The following is a 20,710-nucleotide window of genomic DNA, read 5'->3' as shown; positions in this document are numbered from 1 at the left end:
TTGTGTATTTTTATTTTACTTTATTTTTACTCAAACCAACACAAATAGGACGCTCTGCGCATGCGCTACCCTTAACCACCAGGTGGAGGCTCTCTTCCAGAGGGGACACTCCTACAAAGGGGAGGACACCACTTCATTCACACATGTGTCTCTCCCCCCTCCGGTATGAATAGTGTGACTGTGAGCATGAGGCGGTCAGGGAACATTCAGCAGTAGTGGCTGCACTGCTTAGCTGCATTCATGCCATGCGTAAAACCTGGGACTGAGGGGGAGATAATGGTGTCCAGCTTCTGGAACTGAACAGCAACATCGGCCCATGCTTCCAGACAGCCTTCTCATTTCACTAACACAGACAAGTTGGACTTGTGTTTGCTTTATATAGTTGTTTTTTTGTTGTTAAAACTCTTTTTTTTTTGCCAAACATGGGGTGCTCCTCATCCAGTTCACAGACTGTTGATCAAGAGAAAAGACCAGGTACAAAGCCAGAGGAGAGCAATGGAGATACAGTGGGTAAGGAAGTGATCATTTCAAGCTTTCATTTTCATCAATCTAACGATCATTATGTGTTTTTTTAACAGTCTGAGCATGCAATATGATTTACACATTTACTCAAGATGTGCATTGTAGTTGCTCCACATTTGCTCTTTCATTCAGTCCAGTCTATCCGAGGGGGGTGTGAGTGCTGCTGGCTGCTCTGGAACACTGTGTGCTTTCTCACTATGCTCTGCTGCCCTGTATGCAGCACGCTACAGTAGCCGACCTCATGGAGGGAATAATTCATGTTTACCCATTTTACCATCACAGACGTTGAATGCCATGCATTTTTAATCGGCCATTCCTTTTCTCGGTGTCTGTCGCATGTGTGTTGACAAAAAAACCACACTGCATCTCTGGTTGAGGAAATGAGTGCGTTTCATGTTTAAATGCCCTCATTCCACAATGTTAATTGGGGCATTTGCACGTTAGGTGTCACTACAATAGTCGGACCGCATTGAACTTCCAAGGCCAGCTGGGAGTGTTTAGCAGTCCAAGTGCAGCCCGAGGCAAGAGTTGCAACCCAACCTGTTTTCTGCCACTCCACAGGAGTATGTTGTGTTACTTTACACATACAAAGAAAAAACCTCACAGCTTCTATAGCTTCATGTCTGATAAGGAGTGATTGAAATGTTTGAAATTCGCTCCAGGAATGCGCTTCTTTCTCTCACAAACACACACAATAGGTGCCGGATTGCAAAGGAAGAAAGAGGAAGGGCCGGGAGATTGATGCCCCCTTTTGAAAAGAACCGAATGCTTTCGGGCTACTCTGAAATTCCTGAATGGAAGTTTTGCGTCCAAACATGCAGCCTCTGTTTGGTTTGGCTTTGCATATATGGACTGTAAAGTTAACGCCTGTGCAGACGCCCACCAAGGAGCCTGACACAGACCGTGATTGTCAATTCATGGGTTCGACCTACTGGTACATGGCTATGTCATGCCTGGCACAGCTGCATGTACAGTATGTTCTCACACACGGACACATGACAATTACCAGCATTGTTAAAAAGGGTTCCTTTTGCATGTGATTGCAAGTTAATACTTAAAGATGTCGTTTTTGAGGAAACAAAACAAGCAAATGACCAAAGCCGTGTTGTTATACCTGGCATAGTTCATGTGTAGAGCCGTTCCAGCCTTCACCATGGCACAGTGAGATGTTTGTGTCAGGGCATTGTCTGCCTCTGTGGTCACCTGGAGAAGCCCAGGCCCCTTTCCAGGCTCTTACATCACGCCAACAAGAAAACCAGTTATCTGCCCATGCAGGCTTCTCTACATGTGGCCGAATGGGTGGAGGTTTAAATCATACAGTGTGCAGTCTGTCTAACCAGCTGCATGCCATCCAAGCCACCACTGGTCCCATCCCCCCCTCCGTCCCCCATCCCTCCCGTCTGTGCTCTTTGCCAGCCATGCACTGTTTTGACTGGGATCTCTGTTATCTTTGGCTGCTAAACCATGTTGACACGCGAGTCATCCATGCCTGGAGAGGCTGTCTCCGTCTCGACCCAAACACACTTTTTGACACCAGTTCTGGCCCGTTGTGCACAACAACAGCTTTGCATTCTCAGCGTGGAGGTGACGCTGATGGGGAACATGTTTGAAATCTATAAAACGACAGCATGTTAAGACAAAAGGCATTATCAGGATTTAATGGTTGGAAGAAACACCTGCCTGAAAACACCTTTACTTGCAATCCCACACACTAATTATCTTGAACGTATTATTTGCAATATGTCACATCAAATCAACGTTTTCCGTGGTACGTGTTCTTCTACTGGCTCATTTGAGTTGCCAGGCCTTCACATTCCCTTCCACCCCATCACTCTGGGCCCTTTTGACCACTTCTGACAGACAAATAAAATCAGGAAGCTGCAGAGTCCAAACTATCCACCCATTCAGCTGTCTGAACCCTTCTGGTTCAGGTCCAGTCACTGTTTTTTTTTGTAAATAAGTTAGCGGTGAAATACTTTTGAGGAAAACTGTGATAAAACACCCTGAAAAGCTTCAGCTGGGCTGTAGTGATTCCTGAGATGTGTATTGTGGTTTATGACATATGAGTCCAAGTATCCAATCCTGCTATTGTGTATTCCACCTATTCCACCTCAGGGCTGATGGCTTGTTCACACAGTTGGAAGGGCAGGTAGGGTAGGGTGTCTCTTCAAAAGCAGCCAAGCCATCATCACGTGTATTTAATTTCCTCCTAGAGTGACTTGCGTGTCCTCTGGGCTTCAGACAACCCCAGGCTTCAACAAAATCACATTTCCAACTACGGAAATGAAAGGATGTTTTCTCTAGCACACATGTCTGTGTGCTGCGTTGCCTTATTCCTTCATCCCTGGCCTTACATGATAAGTGAAGCTATTTTAATTTTAAGCAGATTTATCATTTTGAAACCTAAAATCATAGCACTGCGATATATAGTTGTTCCTTGGTGGAATGTTGCAGTTGGGATGCATTTTATGATTGCTGATGAAAATGTTGTCATGACAAATGTGGTGACCCCCAAAAAAGTTGAAAGTGTTTGCTCATGCCATGCTCTTGCCAGTTGTAAACTCTGACCCATCTTCCCTTGTTGTCCCTGCATTGACAGCTGTCCGAAACGGTATCATCGCCGAAGATGCACAAACCATCGAGGACCAGATGCAGTTGCCTGTGCAGACTGCATTATCAGACGCTCTTCAACCAGGGGCCGATGATGACGTGTTAGTAGCCCTGGAGGCCCAGGAGGATCTTGGCTCTGGGGAGGACCTACTGGCTGCTCCTGAATCCCAGCCAGGACCTGTCATTCATGCAGAGCCAGCTCCAGAGGCTGCTGCTCCAGCTGAAGCCGATACTGAACCTGAGGCTGCTGTAGAGGTGGTGGAGGCCCAACCCCCAGTGGAGGAAGTGGTCCCTGTAGAAACTGTAGTGGCTGAGGCTGCTGTAGAGGTGGTGGAGGCCCAACCCCCGGTGGAGGAAGTGGTCCCTGTAGAAACTGTAGTGGCTGAGGCTGCTGTAGAGGTGGTGGAGGCCCAACCCCCAGTGGAGGAAGTGGTCCCTGTAGAAACTGTAGTGGCTGAGGCTGCTGTAGAGGTGGTGGAGGCCCAACCCCCGGTGGAGGAAGTGGTCCCTGTAGAAACTGTAGTGGCTGAGGCTGCTCCTGAGGTCGAAGCCCCCGTTGAGGCTTCAAAAGAGACCCCTGCTGCTGAATCTGTTGTGCAGGCAGAGGACCCTGTTGTTGTTGAGGCGGTGGCCGCTGAGCCTGAAGTTGCCACCCCTGCTGTTGAACCAGTTGTACCTGAGCCAGCAGTGATCGTGGAAGAGGCAGCAGCTGTAGCGGCTGAGGCCCCTGCTGAAGTGGCAGAGACTCCAACTAACAATGCTGCACCAGATACCACCTCAACAGCACAAAGTGAAGCTGCAGCACCAAGTGAAGCTCTGGCAACAATTGAAGCCGCAGCACCAAGTGAAGCCGCAGCGCCAAGTGAAGCCGCAGCACCAAGTGAAGCCGCAGCGCCAAGTGAAGCCGCAGCGCCAAGTGAAGTGCCAGCAACAATTGAAGCCGCAGCACCAAGTGAAGCTCCGGCAACAATTGAAGCCGCAGCACCAAGTGAAGCCGCAGCACCAAGTGTAGCCGCAGCACCAAGTGAAGCCGTAGCACCAAGTGTAGCCGCAGCACCAAGTGAACCCGCAGCACCAAGTGAAGCTGTAGCACCAAGTGAAGCCGTAGCACCAAGTGAAGCCGTAGCACCAAGTGAAGCCGCAGCACCAACTGAAGCCGTAGCACCAAGTGAAGCTGCCGCACCAAGTGAAGCCGCCGCACCAATTGAAGCCGCCGCACCAATTGAAGCCGCAGCGCCAAGTGTAGCAGCAGACCCAGCGGAAGCTGTATTGCCAGATGAGGCTTCAGCACCAGCTGAATCCTCAGCACCGGTAGAGGCAGCACCATCTCTAATAGATACAAAGATTGCTGCAGCAACCATTCCAGAGATGCCTCCATTACTTCCAGCCACTTTGGAGACCAAAGCCGGGTCCCAGACTGCTGTTGAGGACGTAGCATCTATACCGGCCACCCCAGCTGAAGCACCCGCAGCCCCGGCCCCTGAGCCCTCACCTGAAGGTATGAAACTCACACCATCTCGTCAAAAGTTTGAAATTGTTTTCTTTGCGTCGTCAAAAAAAGAAGCAACTCCTTCACCCCTCCTTTTACAACAATGAGGGAGATATGAATGTATTCCCTCCAGCTATTTAAGTCAGATTTTCATTTGTATCCTACACGTTTCCACTGGGACTACGGCTATAGAATGACAACAGGATGTCAGTGCAATATGCCATCGCTAAGGAGAGTTCTGTTTGTCTTGAGGGAGTTTATGGCTGGGGGATTCACTTGGTTAAACACAGAATGTTTGCCTGAAAAACCTGTCATGTTCACTTTGACTTCAAGGCGTCGAATCATGTTTCGACCTGCTCTGTAATAAAGCATGATCCATCAGTGCTGACAGTGTTTCGGGTGGAGGTCAAGCGTTTCCACTGGTTGAAATAGCAGGTAAATCTCTGCAAACAGCCAATAAGCATGTGCAAACAAGCACAAAGAGGTGAGCAAAAAGGCAGAAACACTCAGTAATGTTCACAAAGAGAAGATTTTGTTTACATCCAGGTAAACAATTAACTGTCCTTCATTGGCCGAACCAGCCCTTGAAGGTGCTGCTGTTAGTAACTACGCAGGTATCCATGGTTAGCAACACCAAACTCAGTGAAGCTTTCTTCTAATAAACAATCAGGCAGACATGGGTTCCTGTCTGCCTGCGATTGGTCGGAGCTGGCGGGATGAACAGGATATTGTGGAGCCACGGTGAACAGATGACGCAGTGGGAGAAACGAAGGCTTGTCTTCGTTTTTGAGTGTGTTGAACAGGAGCATGTTGTCAGCACAACAGATCCAGTCACGCAACTCGCACTCATTGTCCTCTGTTGTGAACTGACTGCAGAATAGACATGCCCCGCTGCTTCGATTTACATAAGACAATGTGAAAACGCTTGACAAGCCGGACCGCATTCCACACGACATACTAAGTGATGAGTTAAAATCTTTTCATGGGCTCAGTTTAAAGATAATTTTAGATCATCATTCACTTGTGAAATATTAAATACCAATTTTACAATATTGGAGATACCCAACGTATACACATTATTTGGAAAGTAATGACATAATTCAAAATCTGTGTGACAATGTTATCAGGTTAGCATTCTGCATATCCAACACATTAAATGCAAATCCACTGGTCTGTTGCCTTACTGGGGCAGATCATCTGGATTTTGCAACCCACATTTGCCTCTCAGAGAACATGATGTACTTTTAGGGCAGAGACGCCCCTCCAGGCAGCAAGTGCAGAATACTGGTCTGGTGTGAAACACATATTGCATAACATTTATGAGACTTTCTCTCCGGAGGCTATGCTTCTGCGAGCAAGCCAGACCAATGGCCGTGCAGTGTGTGCATGTGTGTAGGTAAATCACTGGTAAACCAGTTCAGCAAAACCAGATGGCGATGAAGGAATGTTAACCCACTTCTCCTCTGTGGTGTAACCTGACAATAGTCTCGTATCTAGTTTTGTGATGCTAAAGTTCTATGTTGAACAAGCTCAAAGTTCCAGTGCGGCTTGTGTTGTATTGTGTATTGATTTCCTCTCGATGTGTATGTGTGCGCAGTGGCGTCTGCAAGTGAGGCCTCCCAGCCTACGGAGAGTGTCAAAGCCAAAAAGGAGGATTGAGTCGGTGAGAGCACAAACACAAACCACAAACCACACCTAAACCCAATACAAATACCATGGGAAGTTTTTGATTCTTACTGAATACTCTCCTTTGTATGTACACCGTCCATAAACAACTTTTTATGGGTGTAAAATGCAGTAGAGGAGTTAAGTTTCATCCCAAAATAGATAGAAGATTCTTCATGTGATGTTCACTAATGGTGACAAACCTACTGTTATCAAAACACTGAATATGAAGAGAGGAATTTGACATGTCTCTATTCTTTATGTTCTTTCAGAGAGAAGAAATGCGCCATTATAGGAAAAACAAACCCAAAGCAACCATTGGACAGAAACTGGAAGAAAAACAAGAGAAAGCAACAAACGCTACATTTCCAGTATTGACATCAGCGCTCACCAAACTGTACATGGTGCCTTTAATTATCAGGATTTTTCTTACATTTGTAAATACATTTAGAAGTTTTTTTTCTTTTGTTTTTCTACTGAGACCATAAGTGCCTGGGGCCACAAACACAGCAGGCTTGACAATGCTATAAAACACTTAGGACAGCAGGGGAGGTGAGACAAGAGGGTGCAATATTCTGTGAAATCTGTGAACACCTGTGATTAACTAGGGCAAGGAAGTTAATCATGACTATTTAAAGTAGCTGCTTCTGAGGAATACAAGCCAAATGTAACTGTGAATAACATTATGCAAGGAGTTCGAGGTGGCAGCAACACCAAACTGGGTGGATGAACCGCACACCGGCTAGGTTTACACCGCCAACTTCGTTTTTATTCATTCCAAAGGATCACATTTTCACAGATTTAATTTTTAAGGTCTTATGAATAAAAACACATTTCTCTTTGGTGTTTATTTAATTGCAGCCTTTCTAATAAGGTTACTTTGAATTAATAGAAATGACAACACTAAATGTGGATTAACAGTGTGCACAGTGCAATACTGTAAGTCAAATCCATGTTTTCTTAAAAAAACGTTTTGATATCACTTTATCAATTTCAAGGGGGGGAAATCCTGCATAATATCTTTTCTCAGTGTCAGGAGGAAAAGATGATCAGATGAATATGCAGAGATTAGTTATGACAAAATGAATCATTGCCAGGTTGAGGATGCAGGTGATGCTCGTACTGATATAGATCATCTTGCTGTTCCATGAAGTCATTTTGTGCAGCTGCACTGAAGCCAGCAGATGTTCATGAAATTGTCTCCCTGATAATAAAGGCCAATATTAGAATTCAAAGGCCTCATAAGGCCTGGCAACGCTGATGTCATATGTTTGGTTTGAGTGCATTAAATACGTGTAGCACAGTAGGAAATATCACCATCCTGCTTGCAGTTATTTTTTAATGTTATCTTGAAATCACAAGTAAATGATTTCATTATCTTGAGATAACAAAGCTTGTTTTCTTGTGATGACGGGTTAATTTAGGCTCTTGAGGAAACAAAAGGCCGATTCTCATTTATCACCACAAAAAAAAATATTTCATGGGATAATTATGGAGAACTCGAGAGAAATGTTTGGGATATAATTTTTTTTTAATATTGTCATCTCAAAATAAATGAATTATCTTTGTTATCTCGAGATAGCAATGCTTGTTTTCTCATGACAAGAGCTGAATATTATGTGTTAGACCTCGATGTGTTGACCATGCTGATAATGGCTATTCCTCCATCTGATAGTTTAAGCTTAAATCAGTCACATAAGTAACAAATATAAACATCCTTTTATTTAAAAAAATAATAATTACAAGCACAGACACCACCAGAGATCACCTAGTTCTTAGAAAATAGAAAATAATTTCAAATGTTTAAGATGTGATGGACGTTGTGGACATTTTTCTTGTGGTGTGTGTCTGATATCTTTTCTCATCCGTTTCTTTCTCTGTAATATATTATTTTCTTTGACTGTGATTCTGCTAACCTAGTGTACAGAATAAAGTTTTACTCACTAATGCATGTTTTCTGGTGTAATGTGTAATAAGTTTATTGAGCACTCACTAAGGAAGAACACATGTCAAAGTGATCATCAACACAATCGTTTTCTTGATATTAAGCAAACAAATCCCGATACAAGCAAATGAAAACCATTTATTATTGAGTTATATTTGATCAGCTATCCTCTAGCACAATGACAGATGATACGTTGCCACGGCTACCACTGAAGAGCACACAGCTGGTAGTGTAATTCAATCAGAGCAAACCTTTCACCTACTGTAAGTGAAACGTGAGCAGAAGGAACTTAAACTCACTAAAGACGGGGGAGAAAGTGTGCCGATCTGGTAGATTTTGAAGCTTTACACAATAGGATACATCTGGAATAGAAATGATGAGCGCTCTGCAGGAAGTCTGTGTTGCATAACAAAACAAGGCACATCAGTATTCAGTGATCATGGGTTGTCCACTGTTTCTTTTCTGATAGTTGTATTTGCTACGAAGCATTGGTCAGAGGGCCCAACACAGCAACTGCTTCGATCTCAACCAGTCCACCCTGGGAACAAAACAAAAAACACGGAGAGAACACACAGCACAGTCTTCAGTTTGGTTGACTCCACTACAGAATCAGTGGAAATGAGCAAATCTATATGTGGCATACTTACTCTGGGGAGAGCAGCGACCTGGTAGGCAGCTCTGGCTGGGAAGTGAGTGCTGAAGACTAGAGAGCAACACACTTAATGCCGTTAGGTTACAAACACATTAAATGTTGATGGTATAAAAACAAAAGCCTTATTGTCACGGCAACAAAAGCCCAGGTTGAACATACAACACCAATTAGGGGCTCTGCTCCATTGTCACAGTCAGTCTTCACAAGCAGTCATTAGTGCTATTATTTACACCTTTTCCTGCTACGGCAACGCTCTTGTGTAGCTTAACCTACATCCATTCATGAAAGCCTTTGCACTCACACAGGAAATTATTCTTTTGAGGCATATACTGTAACTGAGACATGCAGAAACTACATCAATAGAAGATCCAAACCATTCCTTTTGTTTATAAACTGGTTTAAATGACCCTGAAGAAATGTGGGGCACAAGGGTGAACCTCAAGGGACCTAACAAAATAATAAATGGTTGATGAATATTCCAGATGTTTCATATAGCATTGCATAATAGCTTTTGTTCAATTTAAATCAGTGTTTCTGTGTAAATGTGTGCAGGCTAAACACACACGTGGCATTTTTGTTTTGTTTTTAATGCCTCCGGGCTTCCCCTATTCCTGTGTTTAATGTCACAACGCTATGATTTGTGGGTAATTCTCTTACATAAAGGCTGTGAGAGAACCCCCAAAGTGTAGACACCCGGTTCCCTGGATTGTGCTGCCACCCAGTGGCTAAGTCTGTGTTGCAAGCTTCTACAACCCATGTGTGTTTGCTTTTAGCATGGCTCAGCAGTAACAGAACTGCAAGCAAGGAGACGGAAGAGCTGCAAGAGCAGCGGGTGACGTAACCAGAGGTGCTTTAATGGCAACGAACAAGATCCTCTTGATAAGTGACTCAATCATACTTACACTCCTTGTAGACATCGTTGACATTGGTGAAGTCGTTCATGTCAGCTAGCAGCACCGTGGTTTTCACAACTGCGGGAAACAACCAGACAAAGTAAGTTTGTAAGAATTCTCGATGTAAGAACGATTGCTTCAAAATGCATCACTTTTACACTTTTAGACAGTAGAGTGTGTCCCCCCCCCCCCCCCCCCCCCCCTCACCATTTCCATAACCGCACTCGGCTGCTTTAAGGATTTCACCCATATTCACAAGAGCCTGTGGGAAAAGATTTTCCACATGTTAGTGCTGTATGCTTGAGTCATGCATGAGACTTAATGAAGTGAACAGAATAAATGGAGCAACAAGAAACTGCGTCATAGTCATCATCATTACAGTAACACTATGGTGGATAGTTTGCCAATTTGCAGTGCTCCTGGTTTATGAATTCATGAGGGGAGGGTGCTTGGTTGAGGGTCACCTGTCTGGTTTGAGCTTGAACACCCCCGTCCACCAACTGTCCGCTGGCAGGATTCATCCCCAGCTGTCCTGAGATGTACATGGTCCGATCCACCACCACTGCTTGGCTGGGAGAGAGAGAGAGAGAGAGAGAGAGAGAGAGAGAGAGAGAGAGAGAGAGAGAGAGAGAGAGAGAGAGAATCACTGCTATTTGACTATATATATACTTGCTTGTCAACTCCAAGAGTTCATGGAGGTTCACAACTGCAGGTCTGCAGGTCGAAGTTCTCCATTTTTAATTCAATCATACTTAAAAATGAGAAGGGGAACTGAGAAAAGTTTAAACACAGTTTGCTGTTGATTTTCAATGGTCTTCACAGTTCAAAGTGCAATCCCCCAAACACTTGTACTTTGCTCCCAGAAATCTCATTGAGTGACTACTGTTCAACCTGCAGCCACTTACAGCGCACTCCCCAGCACACCCAAACAACTGATTCTATTGATAAATAGCAATAACCCTCCTATAAACAACCTATAAACACTGTCAATATATGGTATAGTGTGTTTGACTGTTATATGACTGCCACTGTCAGCTGTGTGTCAGCCATGACTTGAAAGCTCTCCTCACCTGTACGGGCCGATAGCAGCAGGAGCTTTAGTCGTGCTGATAATCCTTCGAATCAATGCAGCCATTATATGAGGAATATGTGGAGGAATCCAAAGGAAAGTGCTGTCTAACAGAACTGCAAGCAAGGAGACGGAAGAGTTGCAAGAGCAGCGGGTGACGTAACCAGAGGTGCTTTACTGTAAATTACGTTTTAGACGCGCAAACATGTTTTTAATTTTACATTATTTCTGCGCAAGCATATTTTCGGCATACGTCATACTGAAATCAAGGTCATTTGTGACAAAGGAGCACAGTATTTAAAGAGACTGTTGCAGTTGTTTGGCAGTGTGACATTTAGTTGCGCCGATACACTACAAATCCCATGAATACCACGAACCCGGAAGCAAATACAGCGTCAATCGGCGTGAGGAAAACTCACATGTTAGCTGACTGGACAGAGAGGTCTTCTACATTTTTGAGCAGCGTTTCTGGCGTACAGTCATACTGGGCAACCACGAGGTGAACATATGTTATGTAGCCACTCTGTGTTGTGTGGTTTGTTTTTTTACATGTTGTATTTTTGTTGTCGTTTATGAAACCAACACGCCAAGCTAACGTAGAGTGAAGTAGCTAGCTGGCTAGCGTTAGCAATAGGGGCATGGAAGTCATGTGGGGTTTGAAGGGTCAGCTTTTCGTTTAGCAATCAGCTTCCAAAACGTGCCTTGTGTTTGCCCTAGAAAATGTCTGCGGCAAAAGTGAAGATGCGTGAGAAGAAGATGAGAAACCAGCCCGCTAGTGTTCAGTATCCATCTTCTTCCCACAACGCGGAGAACGGAGGGGACACCCCGGCCAGAGGTACTTTTGGCTTTTCTTCGTATTTCTTATGGTCTAATATGTGTTCATTTTGCTGCTGCATGCCACTCCTCTTCCTCTCCACCGTGCTGCTGCGTGGTCAGCAGGGCTTAGTCTGCATCCTGTCTGACCCCAGCATTCATCCCTGTCCCTGCATGTCTCTGGGAATGAATTAACAATACTATTAACAAACACATCGCTCTTCTATGGGGGCCACAGTCCCTTTCAGCTCTAATTTAACCTCCTTGTGGTGGCAGAGTTGATCTAAGGGCAATACTGGTGTTATTATGAACAATGTTCCTGCTGTCAAATAGTCCACCTCGGGTTCACTGTGAGATCCATTTGAAATAAACCCAAATTAGTTATGAATGTGCTAAGATTGTGTAAAAAGATGATTCATAATTAAAGTATAAAGACTTTAACAAAAATATACAGCACAGGAGCCACCTTGAGATCCTTACATTTCTGTTTTTATCGTGCTTTATATTTAAACACACATTCTCAAATAATCAGACAAATGACAATATAATGATCTTCCCATAGATGGACGCGGTGACGAGGGTCCATCTAACGTCCATCCATATAGAGACAGGCAAAGGAACCCTCCCCAACGGGGTGGATGGGTCAAGGGACACCCGAAAGATGGTGGAGGCTACGCCAAGGAGATGCCCAAATACATCACTGGTAAAGACACTGTCCTACTTTTTAGAAATTCATCTTGCACTACTTTCTGTAAATGTTTTTTGTTTTGGTTTAAAAGATTGCATATAGACGTCATTGTCCATTGTGAAAATGCAGTGTCGCAGTCAAATTGAATGAAATTTAAAATGCAGTGCCTCCACCCTTCTCCCCCATCCCTCCTCAGCTGGAGCTTTTGCCAGGGCAAGGGCAGCAGAGGTGAGCGCCATGCTGAAAGCGGTCACCAAGACAACGGGCAGCAGCCATGTGTTTGGAGCCTTGCCCAAACACATGAGGAGACGGGCCATGAGCCACAACACCAAACGGCTCCCTCGCAGGCTGAGAGATTTGGCCAACAGAATGGTGAAGCTCGGAATGTTTCCTTTCTTATCTTGATGTTTTACTTAACATTTTATGTCTCTTACACCATAAAGCCACTTTCCTTGACTACCTTGACCTTTCTGTCGCCTTCCTCCAGCGAGAGAAGAGCCTCCAGGCCGGCCCAAAGAAGAAAAAGGAAGAGGCAAAAAGCAAGAGCCGCAAGGCCCGCCGCCGGCACGGAAATCTGCTGTTGCTGTTCAACCGCCGCCAGAGGAAGAACATGTGGCTGGAAACGCACATTTGGCATGCCAAGCGCTTCCACATGATTAAAAAGTGGGGCTACTGCCTCGGGGAAAGACCCACATCCAAATGCTACCGGGCCAGCTACCGGGCAATGAGCAGCCACTGTCTGCTACAGGTAACCAGCCATCACAGAATTGTGTGTTGAGTTAGATTTTTGTCATAAAATGAGGTAATTAGCAGGATTTTAGTACAATAAGTTTGACCTTTTTGTTTGTGTTGATGCAGGACCTGTCTTACTACTGCTGCATAGAGCTACAGGGAGAGGAAAGCAAGCTGCTGGCTTCTTTGTCACAGCTGACCAGCAAGGAGGCCGGTGAGAATACTTACCCAAACCACAAATACATGCAATTAGTCTTTATTTTATGCTGAAGAATTCAGGGAATGGCAACCTGTGTACTGTAATAAACATCACAATCTATATTCTCATTTAATTTGAATTATAAATAATTGGAGTAATATGCATATTGTTTTCCAGGTCCTACATTTGCTGCAGCACTGTGTCTATCAGGGCAAAGACAGGGCAGCGTGGTGGTGTACAGAGCCGGACAGTACCCCGCACAGCCCCTGGGCCCTGTCACCTTCCTCTGGAGACCCCGTACACAAGGCTCAACCCACAGACAGCTGTGGATTTGGGCCCATCCCACTATTAAACGGGTATGTTTGGGGCGTTATGAAAAATGTAAATTTATTTTTGTGGTGAAAGTTGTAATTTTAGTAGACATAATGGATGAGGACAGCAAGCTTTAACTCTGTTTACCCTGTGACCCTCACAGGACCTTCTTCCTGAGTTACAAGCTGCTTGCCAGTGTTGTGAGGCTGTCGTCCCTCCAGTTGTTCCAGCGGTGGCACCTGCTCAGGTAGAAGCAGAGCCAAATCCTGAAAAGACCCCTGAAGTGAAGGAGATAACTGGAACCAAGAGAAAGCGAACCTCAAAGGATGCCAGTGAACCTCCTGCCAAGAAGATCCTGGGAGACGGAACCAGAGATCCCAACACCCCAGTTACCTGGAAGTCCAGTTCAATGGGAATAGTTATAAGGTCAGTGTGATTAAAAAGTAAAAAGACTTTACTTGAGATGCATACAGCGTAAAATGTGGCTTGGATGAACTATTTTCACTGTATTTCACTTGTGGATCTGTTGCAGTGATCTCACAATGGAGATTGTACGCTATCGTCTGATTGGACCACATTCCCATTCTGTTCTGGCAGAAACTATGGAGGCAGCTACAGACTGTGACGTAAGACTTAATGTGTTAACACCATGAAAAGCAGAACGCCTCTAAATATGGTTGCATGTCACTCTGAAGGACATATTCTCTTTTCTTTTTAGGATATTAACAAATCCCAGCCCTCCTCCCTCTGGTGGCCTGAGCACTGCACAAATGAGAGCAAGATGAATCTGCATCAACAACAAGCCGATGTCTTTCACTTACTCAAAGGTTTGTTATTTTTTTTATTGTCAATTTGAATCAACGCGCTGCTGTTTTTACTTTCTTTTTGCCATCTGGTTTGTTTTTCTCACCATGACTGTGTAATTCATCCAGGCATCTGTTCGACTGGAGAGCTCCCCTCGGGCACAGTGCTGGGTCTGACTGTTGATGACCCGAGGCTGACTTTACCAACAAAGAAGGTTAAGGCTTTACCCTGTGTAAAGCAGGCACAAGGTAAAATCTGTCCTACCAGACACGGTGGAGGAGTGTGGACAGTTAGTTTACAGATGCAGTTAAATGTGTAGTTTATTTCCACAGACCCTTTCATACAGTATGCAGATCAGTCGTTATGTTCCCTTTTCATATATACCAGCAAAAACCTGGCCATTAAATAAGATCTATAGGTAGTATTAACCATGCCAGGAGATGGATGTGTGCATCTCTTTGTCTGTCCATGACTAATCTCACATACTGCTGCACCAAACTGCATAATATTTTTGGATGCTCATTTATTTCTGCATGTTTAAGGGCCTCTTCTAGTTACACTGACTCACCCTTTCTCAAAACAACATTTTATTGCCTTTTTTTAAAATGCTGCCATTGATCGACTGCCCACTGTTTACTCGGGGTGCTCATGAGAAACAGTGGGGGGAACGGTTTACTCAGTTTTACATCTGACAGAACTAGCATTGCACACACTGCTGACAGCCTCGCCGCTGCTCTGAGACACATTTATTGAGACACCCATAAGACGGAGCTGCACAGAGCCGGTGCAGATACCTGCACAGATTTAAATGAGACCATAGCTGCTGAGAAGTCGGTATACGTTGCATTCATTCAATTACAGCAGTGGCCGTTGCAGGCACATCTGGCAGAGCTCTGCACTCTACTCGGTGCACCTTTCTAGTTGGGCATAGAATCAGTCTGTTGGTGGTCAGGAGGTTGTTTCAGAGAGTACACATCTGGTTCTGTGCTCCAGGGGGCCTCTGCCTGGCCATGCAGATGTTCCAGGTTCGAATCCTGGCAGGACCCTGTACTCCCAATACAACCTCACTGACGGAAAACAGCTGATTCACTTTGCTCAGTTCTGATGGAACATATTGCCCATGTCGGCACTCTAGTTTACAATATTAGACCCAAGGAAATCCAGTCAAACTTGCGTTCTTACAATGTTGGCACACATCCTTGTTTACTTTGCTAGTCCTTTGATCACATTGTGTAAGAGAGATGTGGGCTAGAGGAACAGAATGTCATTGCTTTGCCAGTTTCACACATTGGATGGTTATGAATTTAAATCCAACACAACCAAACATTAGTATTTACCAGCAGCTTGATCAGCATTAGCAGCCGCAACAGCCAGGATAATAATAATAAGGCCCGTTATTAAAATAACCAGGATTATTCTTCAAGTCTGTGACATGTATTCACAAAATGATGAAAACCTCTTGTGAGCTGCTGCTCTTCCTCACAGTTTGTCTCTGGATTAGGAGAACAGCAGGGGATGTCCCTAGTATCAGGAGAGAGATTCACATTTTAGTTGTTTTTAACAGAGTTGCTCACTTGCTGATGTACATTGGGGCTTTAGAATGTGTGATTGGCATTGATGCAACATTAGTCGGGAGTATTTGTAAGTTACACCTTGTTTTAATATTTTAATTCTCCACATGGGTGGAGGTTCAGACCTTGGAAGACTGCTTCAAGAATTAAGTTGACTTACTTACCTGGTTAATGTACAGCATTAAATGCTCATTTAGACGTCAGCTTCATATGATCTTGTGGTGATGCTGGTCATACGGGGGCGTGCCATGTGTCTGCTGTGTGTGTGTTTCAGAAGCAGAAGAGGAGAAGAGGAGGGACCTGATGTTGCGAGGAGTACCAGAACACTGCTGTCAGAGCTACCTGTGGGAGCAGTCTGCCCGGGACAACGTCACTGATAACAAGATGTCCGAGCAGGTGGACCAGCATTTTGTCACTACCAGAAATGTCTTGCAGTGCTTTTCATTGTTGCAGTGTGTGTGCGCCTCTCAACATCTTAGCCTAACATCTGTATTTCTAGAAGAACATATGAGCTCAGAGCTCACCTCTAGGCTTTTCCTTTCATTGCTTGCAGGAGTTGAACCGTATGAGGAGGGAGGTGCTGGTTCCAGGCTCCAGGCTGAGCTCCACTCCCCCGCAGGGCCGAGTCCCCATCCTGCTGGTTCACCAGCCTGGCAAGCAGGTGGGACATGAGATGAGCTCATGGGGTGCTGGATGGGACCTGTTGCTTCCTAAAGGATGGGGTATGGCCTTCTGGGTCCCACTGGTAGGTCGCACGGACTCATGCATTTATTTGATTGAATTTCACTTAATTATCTTTTCACGTCTGCCAGGATGGAGCAGTTTTTTATTTGTTCCTACAGAAGTAGAAGTAATACAGTTTGGTTAAAACATTAAAAACGTAATGTAACTGTTTTGGAAATGAATGCATATCAGCTGTAGTGTGTGATGTAGAATAATGAGGCCAACTAAGATGTGGGTGATATGGATTTTTGTTATGCCTCTGTGCTGGAGACATTATGTTTTAAGGTTGTCCGTCCCTCCGATCCTTTCTCCTGAACACAATTTCACAATCTCAGCAACGCCTGGAGGGAATTTCTTCAAATTGTGCACAAACGTGGCTGGACAGACGTAGATTTAATATGCAACTTGTTTAGTTGTTGGGGACATACGACCGCAAGGCGGTAATTCTAGTTAAGCTAAAAATGTTTCCTGGAATTTCACTGAAGGTGCTGCGAGGCAGTATGCGTACACAGTATAATACATTTGAATGTCAGCGTTTTCATTATTTGGTTGCCTTGTACCTGTTTTCGGGCAGTTCCATTTTGTTTGGACAAGCACTCTGAAATGTTAAATGTACCTTGAAATTTAAAGGCAGACTAGAAGCCCTCTGGTTTGCTTTATTTGTCAAGTTTTCTTGAAGTCGTTTGTTTTGTTTCTGTCAGGTATACAGAGGAGTCCGCATTGGAGGGCTGAACATGAGTCTGAAGCACTCTCTGAATAAAGGAGCCCCACACTTCCCCCACGATTACCCAGACTGCCCTGCAGGCGTCCGCTTTCAGGAGGAGCAGGAGACGCAGCTCCTGGACAAGTTCAAAAGGTCAGCTGAAAACCGAGCAGGAAACGGAGCCAAAAACAGTAATGCTGCGTGTGATTATTATTATTATCATTATCACTGTTTTCAGGACATCTTGTGCTGCCAAAGCTTTTGTGTATCTTGTAATATTATTTTGGCAAATAACTCGCATGTCAGCCTGCTGATGGAAAACAGAATCTCAAGAACTTGCCCAGAATATAGAAAGGTCCATTTTACTGTTTTTCAACAATATATTTTCATCAACCATTGGCACACTTGAAATCGCGCTGTGAGGGAACATTTTTCAGTTTCACAACAAAGGGAGGTGATAATGAGACTGTTTGTTGGAACTAAATATTTGGACTACTTTGCGACTGTACAATCGTTTACTTGGAAAAGATAATATTCACTACCTTACAGCCTAAGCAAATGGTGAGAATGTCAGGGGTGAGAGGTTTTGATGGAGGGAAGCTCTCCAAAGTGCTGACCCCGGTTGATTTCCATTATGCACATCGTTCCCACCATGCAGACAGGAGGATAATAAGGCTGCATGCTTCTCTTCCACTACTATCTGCCGCCAAGCAGTCGAGATTTGTTCCATAAATTGACAGGGTTGCCCCCAACAGTTTGACAAGGGTTTCACCTCCTGACCTCTTCTGTAGGCGTCCGCCCGCCAAAAGGACCAATTACATTAAACACGGTTGTCTGGCTCCGTTCTGTTGCCCGTGGCAACAGCTGGCCGAGGAGTGGGAGCTCATCTTGAGGGAGGGAGGAGAGGAGAGGAGAGGAGACTGCCAACCCCAAACCACAACAGAGGCCGACACAGTGATGGAGGAGGAGATGACATCACATGGAGACGTCTGTGTAAACAAGCCCCCGAGCCGAGTCACTGTACTGAGGTAAATGTCTTTAGATCTTTTATAGTCATTTTGTGATGTGTACTTAACAGTGATAATTTTTTTTTTATTCCCTCACTTGTCTTATTGTGAAAACAAACTCCATGTCAGTATTGACTCTAAACACACCCACGGCAGTTTATAAGCAACTCCCTTTAGACGTTTAACATTCTGCACATCTAAATCAAACGTCTAACAATATTAATGCATTTGACTTTTAAAGGTCCCCTGAGAAGGAATGTGCACTGTTTTAGGGGGTTCCGCCTCCAATCATCACTTCTTTCCTATTTTTTTTTTTTTATTAAGAGACCCCGGCGCAGCTTTTGACAGGCTTGATGCATGGTGCCTCTCCAGTCTACCTCCCTTTCATCATAATGTCCCTGATGAGAATTCCCAAAGTACATCCAGCTTTAAATTGCTGCAATACATCACAGAGATTAGTAGAGGGGAAGAGTTGCATCTATTCTCATAAAACCATCATACAAGCCTTGAGTAATGACTGACTTTATGAGAAAAAAATTGGATTGATTTTTCGCCATCCATTGGCTGCCTTTTTGTTTTCAGCATTAGGAATTAAAAAAATGCTTCAACCAAATTGAATGTCCCTCGGGTGCTCGATGGGGCCAGTGCAGCTTTTCTCTTTCTTATGACTCACTTATTATAAATGGATGTTTGTTTTTTTTATGCTTCCCAGGAACAGAAAGTCACTGAGGCTGCTCTCTGGTTGGTGCAGACCCACCACATCTAAAGGTCAAAGGCAGCGCCGCGTCGGCGGGGCGTCGCCTCTCGACCTTTCGGCTATGACTTTGTTTCTCGCAGCACATGGGATGAGTCTGGTGTGGGTGCGCCTGTCACTACTGTCCAAGGGCAGACCAGAGCTCCACGGCATGGTTTGTGTGCCAACTAAAGAGGACCTGAAGCTGCTTGTCAAAGAGCCTGGCAGCAACGGCCCCCAGGAGCCCACACACAGAGACCACTTTAAAAATAGAATTAGACGGCGAAAGAAGGGCCCCAAGAAGGCTGCTACCTCATCTCTGGGCTCTGATAAGACAGAGGGCAAAGAGTCGGACCTTCCCTCCAAGTCTGAACCAAACCCCACCGCATCCGAAGACCCCAAATCTACCCCCCAGTCTTCCTCGGACCTCTTCTTCGGGCTGTGGCCGGATCCTCTGCCGAGCGTCACCTCTCACTGCTCCCGAGTGACACTAGGCTGGATCACCCAGGGCGACTTCTCCCTGTCTGCAGGCTGTGGGGAGGCCGTGGGCTTTGTCAGCGTCGCTGGTCTCCTTAACACCCTCTTCAACCAGCCAGCGGAACACAGAGGAGTGTTGCTGCTGCGCAACCCCACTTCCCTACACTACCGTTTTGCTAAAATCAATGTCGAGGTGTGATGGAAACATCTGAATCCTGGAAGAAAAAGCTCTGAATTCTTGGGAAACGGAGAAAGATCATGTAATTAAGTGGCATGACACTTCATTCACTAAGTGATCCCGGTGCCTTGATATTTTACGTTGCCTGAAGACTTAATGGGATGCATGGGGCATGTAGTGGCATTGTTGAAAAAATCATTTTAGTTGTGAATATTTAACTCTGGGAAGAGGCATCCTTCTTATTTTAGTTGAGAAAGTTTTTTTTTTTTTCCCATATTGGCAAACAGCAGTTAAAAACTGCATTCTCTGCATGAATTAGGTTTCCAAAGTGAAGTGATTTATAGCTAGTTTTCTATAACTATGACCATGATTATGATTTCAGGAGTATTTATGTTGCTGGAATGTGTCAGTTTCGCATTGAAAAGGTTTTGTTTGATCATGAGCCAATAAAATACCCATGCTGCACATGACAGAATGCCTCTTGTTTGTTTAACTCTAGTCACCTTCTGTGTAAAACCACACAAGAGTTCAAGCAATCCAATCATTAATCATTAAAGAGTGAAATAAGCATTATGGCCTGGCCTTTAAGTGCATGCATCGAACAAGTGATACTATAATGTGCATGCTTTTTATAAGTATCCTGGCATGAACACTGGTTTCCCACACATCCCATAATGTGTAGGTGGCAGATAAGAATTGTGTTGCTTGGCAACAGTAACGTTTGGTAGCAGTAGAGTTTGTAGTCGGGTTACTTGAGGTGAAGCTCAGCGGGCAGGCTTTGCTTTTTAGACACGTTGCTTTGCAACTTCTTGGAAACAAAGTTGTTGTACGCTGATGATGAGTACACGCAAAATCCAAACCTGCCAGACGAGCGCGAGCAGCTTAAACCGATCAGCCATCAGGGATGATTTACAGTATATAACTA

At 44.7% G+C, this 20,710-nt stretch overlaps 3 protein-coding genes across 3 annotated transcripts; 2 read left to right on the top strand and 1 right to left on the bottom strand.

Moving 5' to 3' along the window:
* Positions 1 to 180: 180 nt before the first annotated feature.
* LOC311023970 (uncharacterized protein) lies at positions 181 to 8,206 on the top strand. Its single transcript, XM_084026110.1, has 4 exons — positions 181 to 510; positions 3,122 to 4,630; positions 6,219 to 6,284; positions 6,559 to 8,206. Exons 1-3 carry the CDS (start codon positions 423 to 425, stop codon positions 6,278 to 6,280), a joined length of 1,659 nt encoding a protein of 552 aa, XP_083882236.1. The 5' UTR covers positions 181 to 422; the 3' UTR covers positions 6,281 to 6,284; positions 6,559 to 8,206.
* Positions 8,207 to 8,351: 145 nt separating this feature from the next.
* On the bottom strand, positions 8,352 to 10,995 carry LOC311023971 (2-iminobutanoate/2-iminopropanoate deaminase-like). Its single transcript, XM_084026111.1, has 6 exons — positions 10,847 to 10,995; positions 10,241 to 10,346; positions 9,984 to 10,038; positions 9,786 to 9,854; positions 8,879 to 8,934; positions 8,352 to 8,769 (listed from the first exon to the last, which is right to left on the bottom strand). Exons 1-6 carry the CDS (start codon positions 10,909 to 10,911, stop codon positions 8,710 to 8,712), a joined length of 411 nt encoding a protein of 136 aa, XP_083882237.1. The 5' UTR covers positions 10,912 to 10,995; the 3' UTR covers positions 8,352 to 8,709.
* A 234-nt stretch (positions 10,996 to 11,229) lies between these two features.
* On the top strand, positions 11,230 to 20,246 carry pop1 (POP1 homolog, ribonuclease P/MRP subunit). Its single transcript, XM_084027800.1, has 16 exons — positions 11,230 to 11,344; positions 11,563 to 11,680; positions 12,221 to 12,361; positions 12,543 to 12,718; positions 12,834 to 13,094; positions 13,205 to 13,292; positions 13,455 to 13,633; positions 13,753 to 14,015; positions 14,122 to 14,215; positions 14,308 to 14,416; positions 14,522 to 14,641; positions 16,239 to 16,360; positions 16,518 to 16,709; positions 17,389 to 17,543; positions 18,182 to 18,418; positions 19,110 to 20,246. The coding sequence occupies exons 2-16, from the start codon at positions 11,566 to 11,568 to the stop codon at positions 19,804 to 19,806; spliced, it is 2,949 nt and encodes a 982-aa protein (XP_083883926.1). The 5' UTR covers positions 11,230 to 11,344; positions 11,563 to 11,565; the 3' UTR covers positions 19,807 to 20,246.
* The last annotated feature ends 464 nt before the right edge of the window (positions 20,247 to 20,710 follow it).

This window comes from Eutrigla gurnardus (assembly GCF_963514095.1).
Source record: "Eutrigla gurnardus genome assembly, chromosome: 14".
Taxonomy (NCBI): Eukaryota; Metazoa; Chordata; class Actinopteri; order Perciformes; family Triglidae; genus Eutrigla; species Eutrigla gurnardus.
Note: the sequence above shows the minus strand (reverse complement) of the source record. Positions and strands in the feature narration are given on the sequence as shown.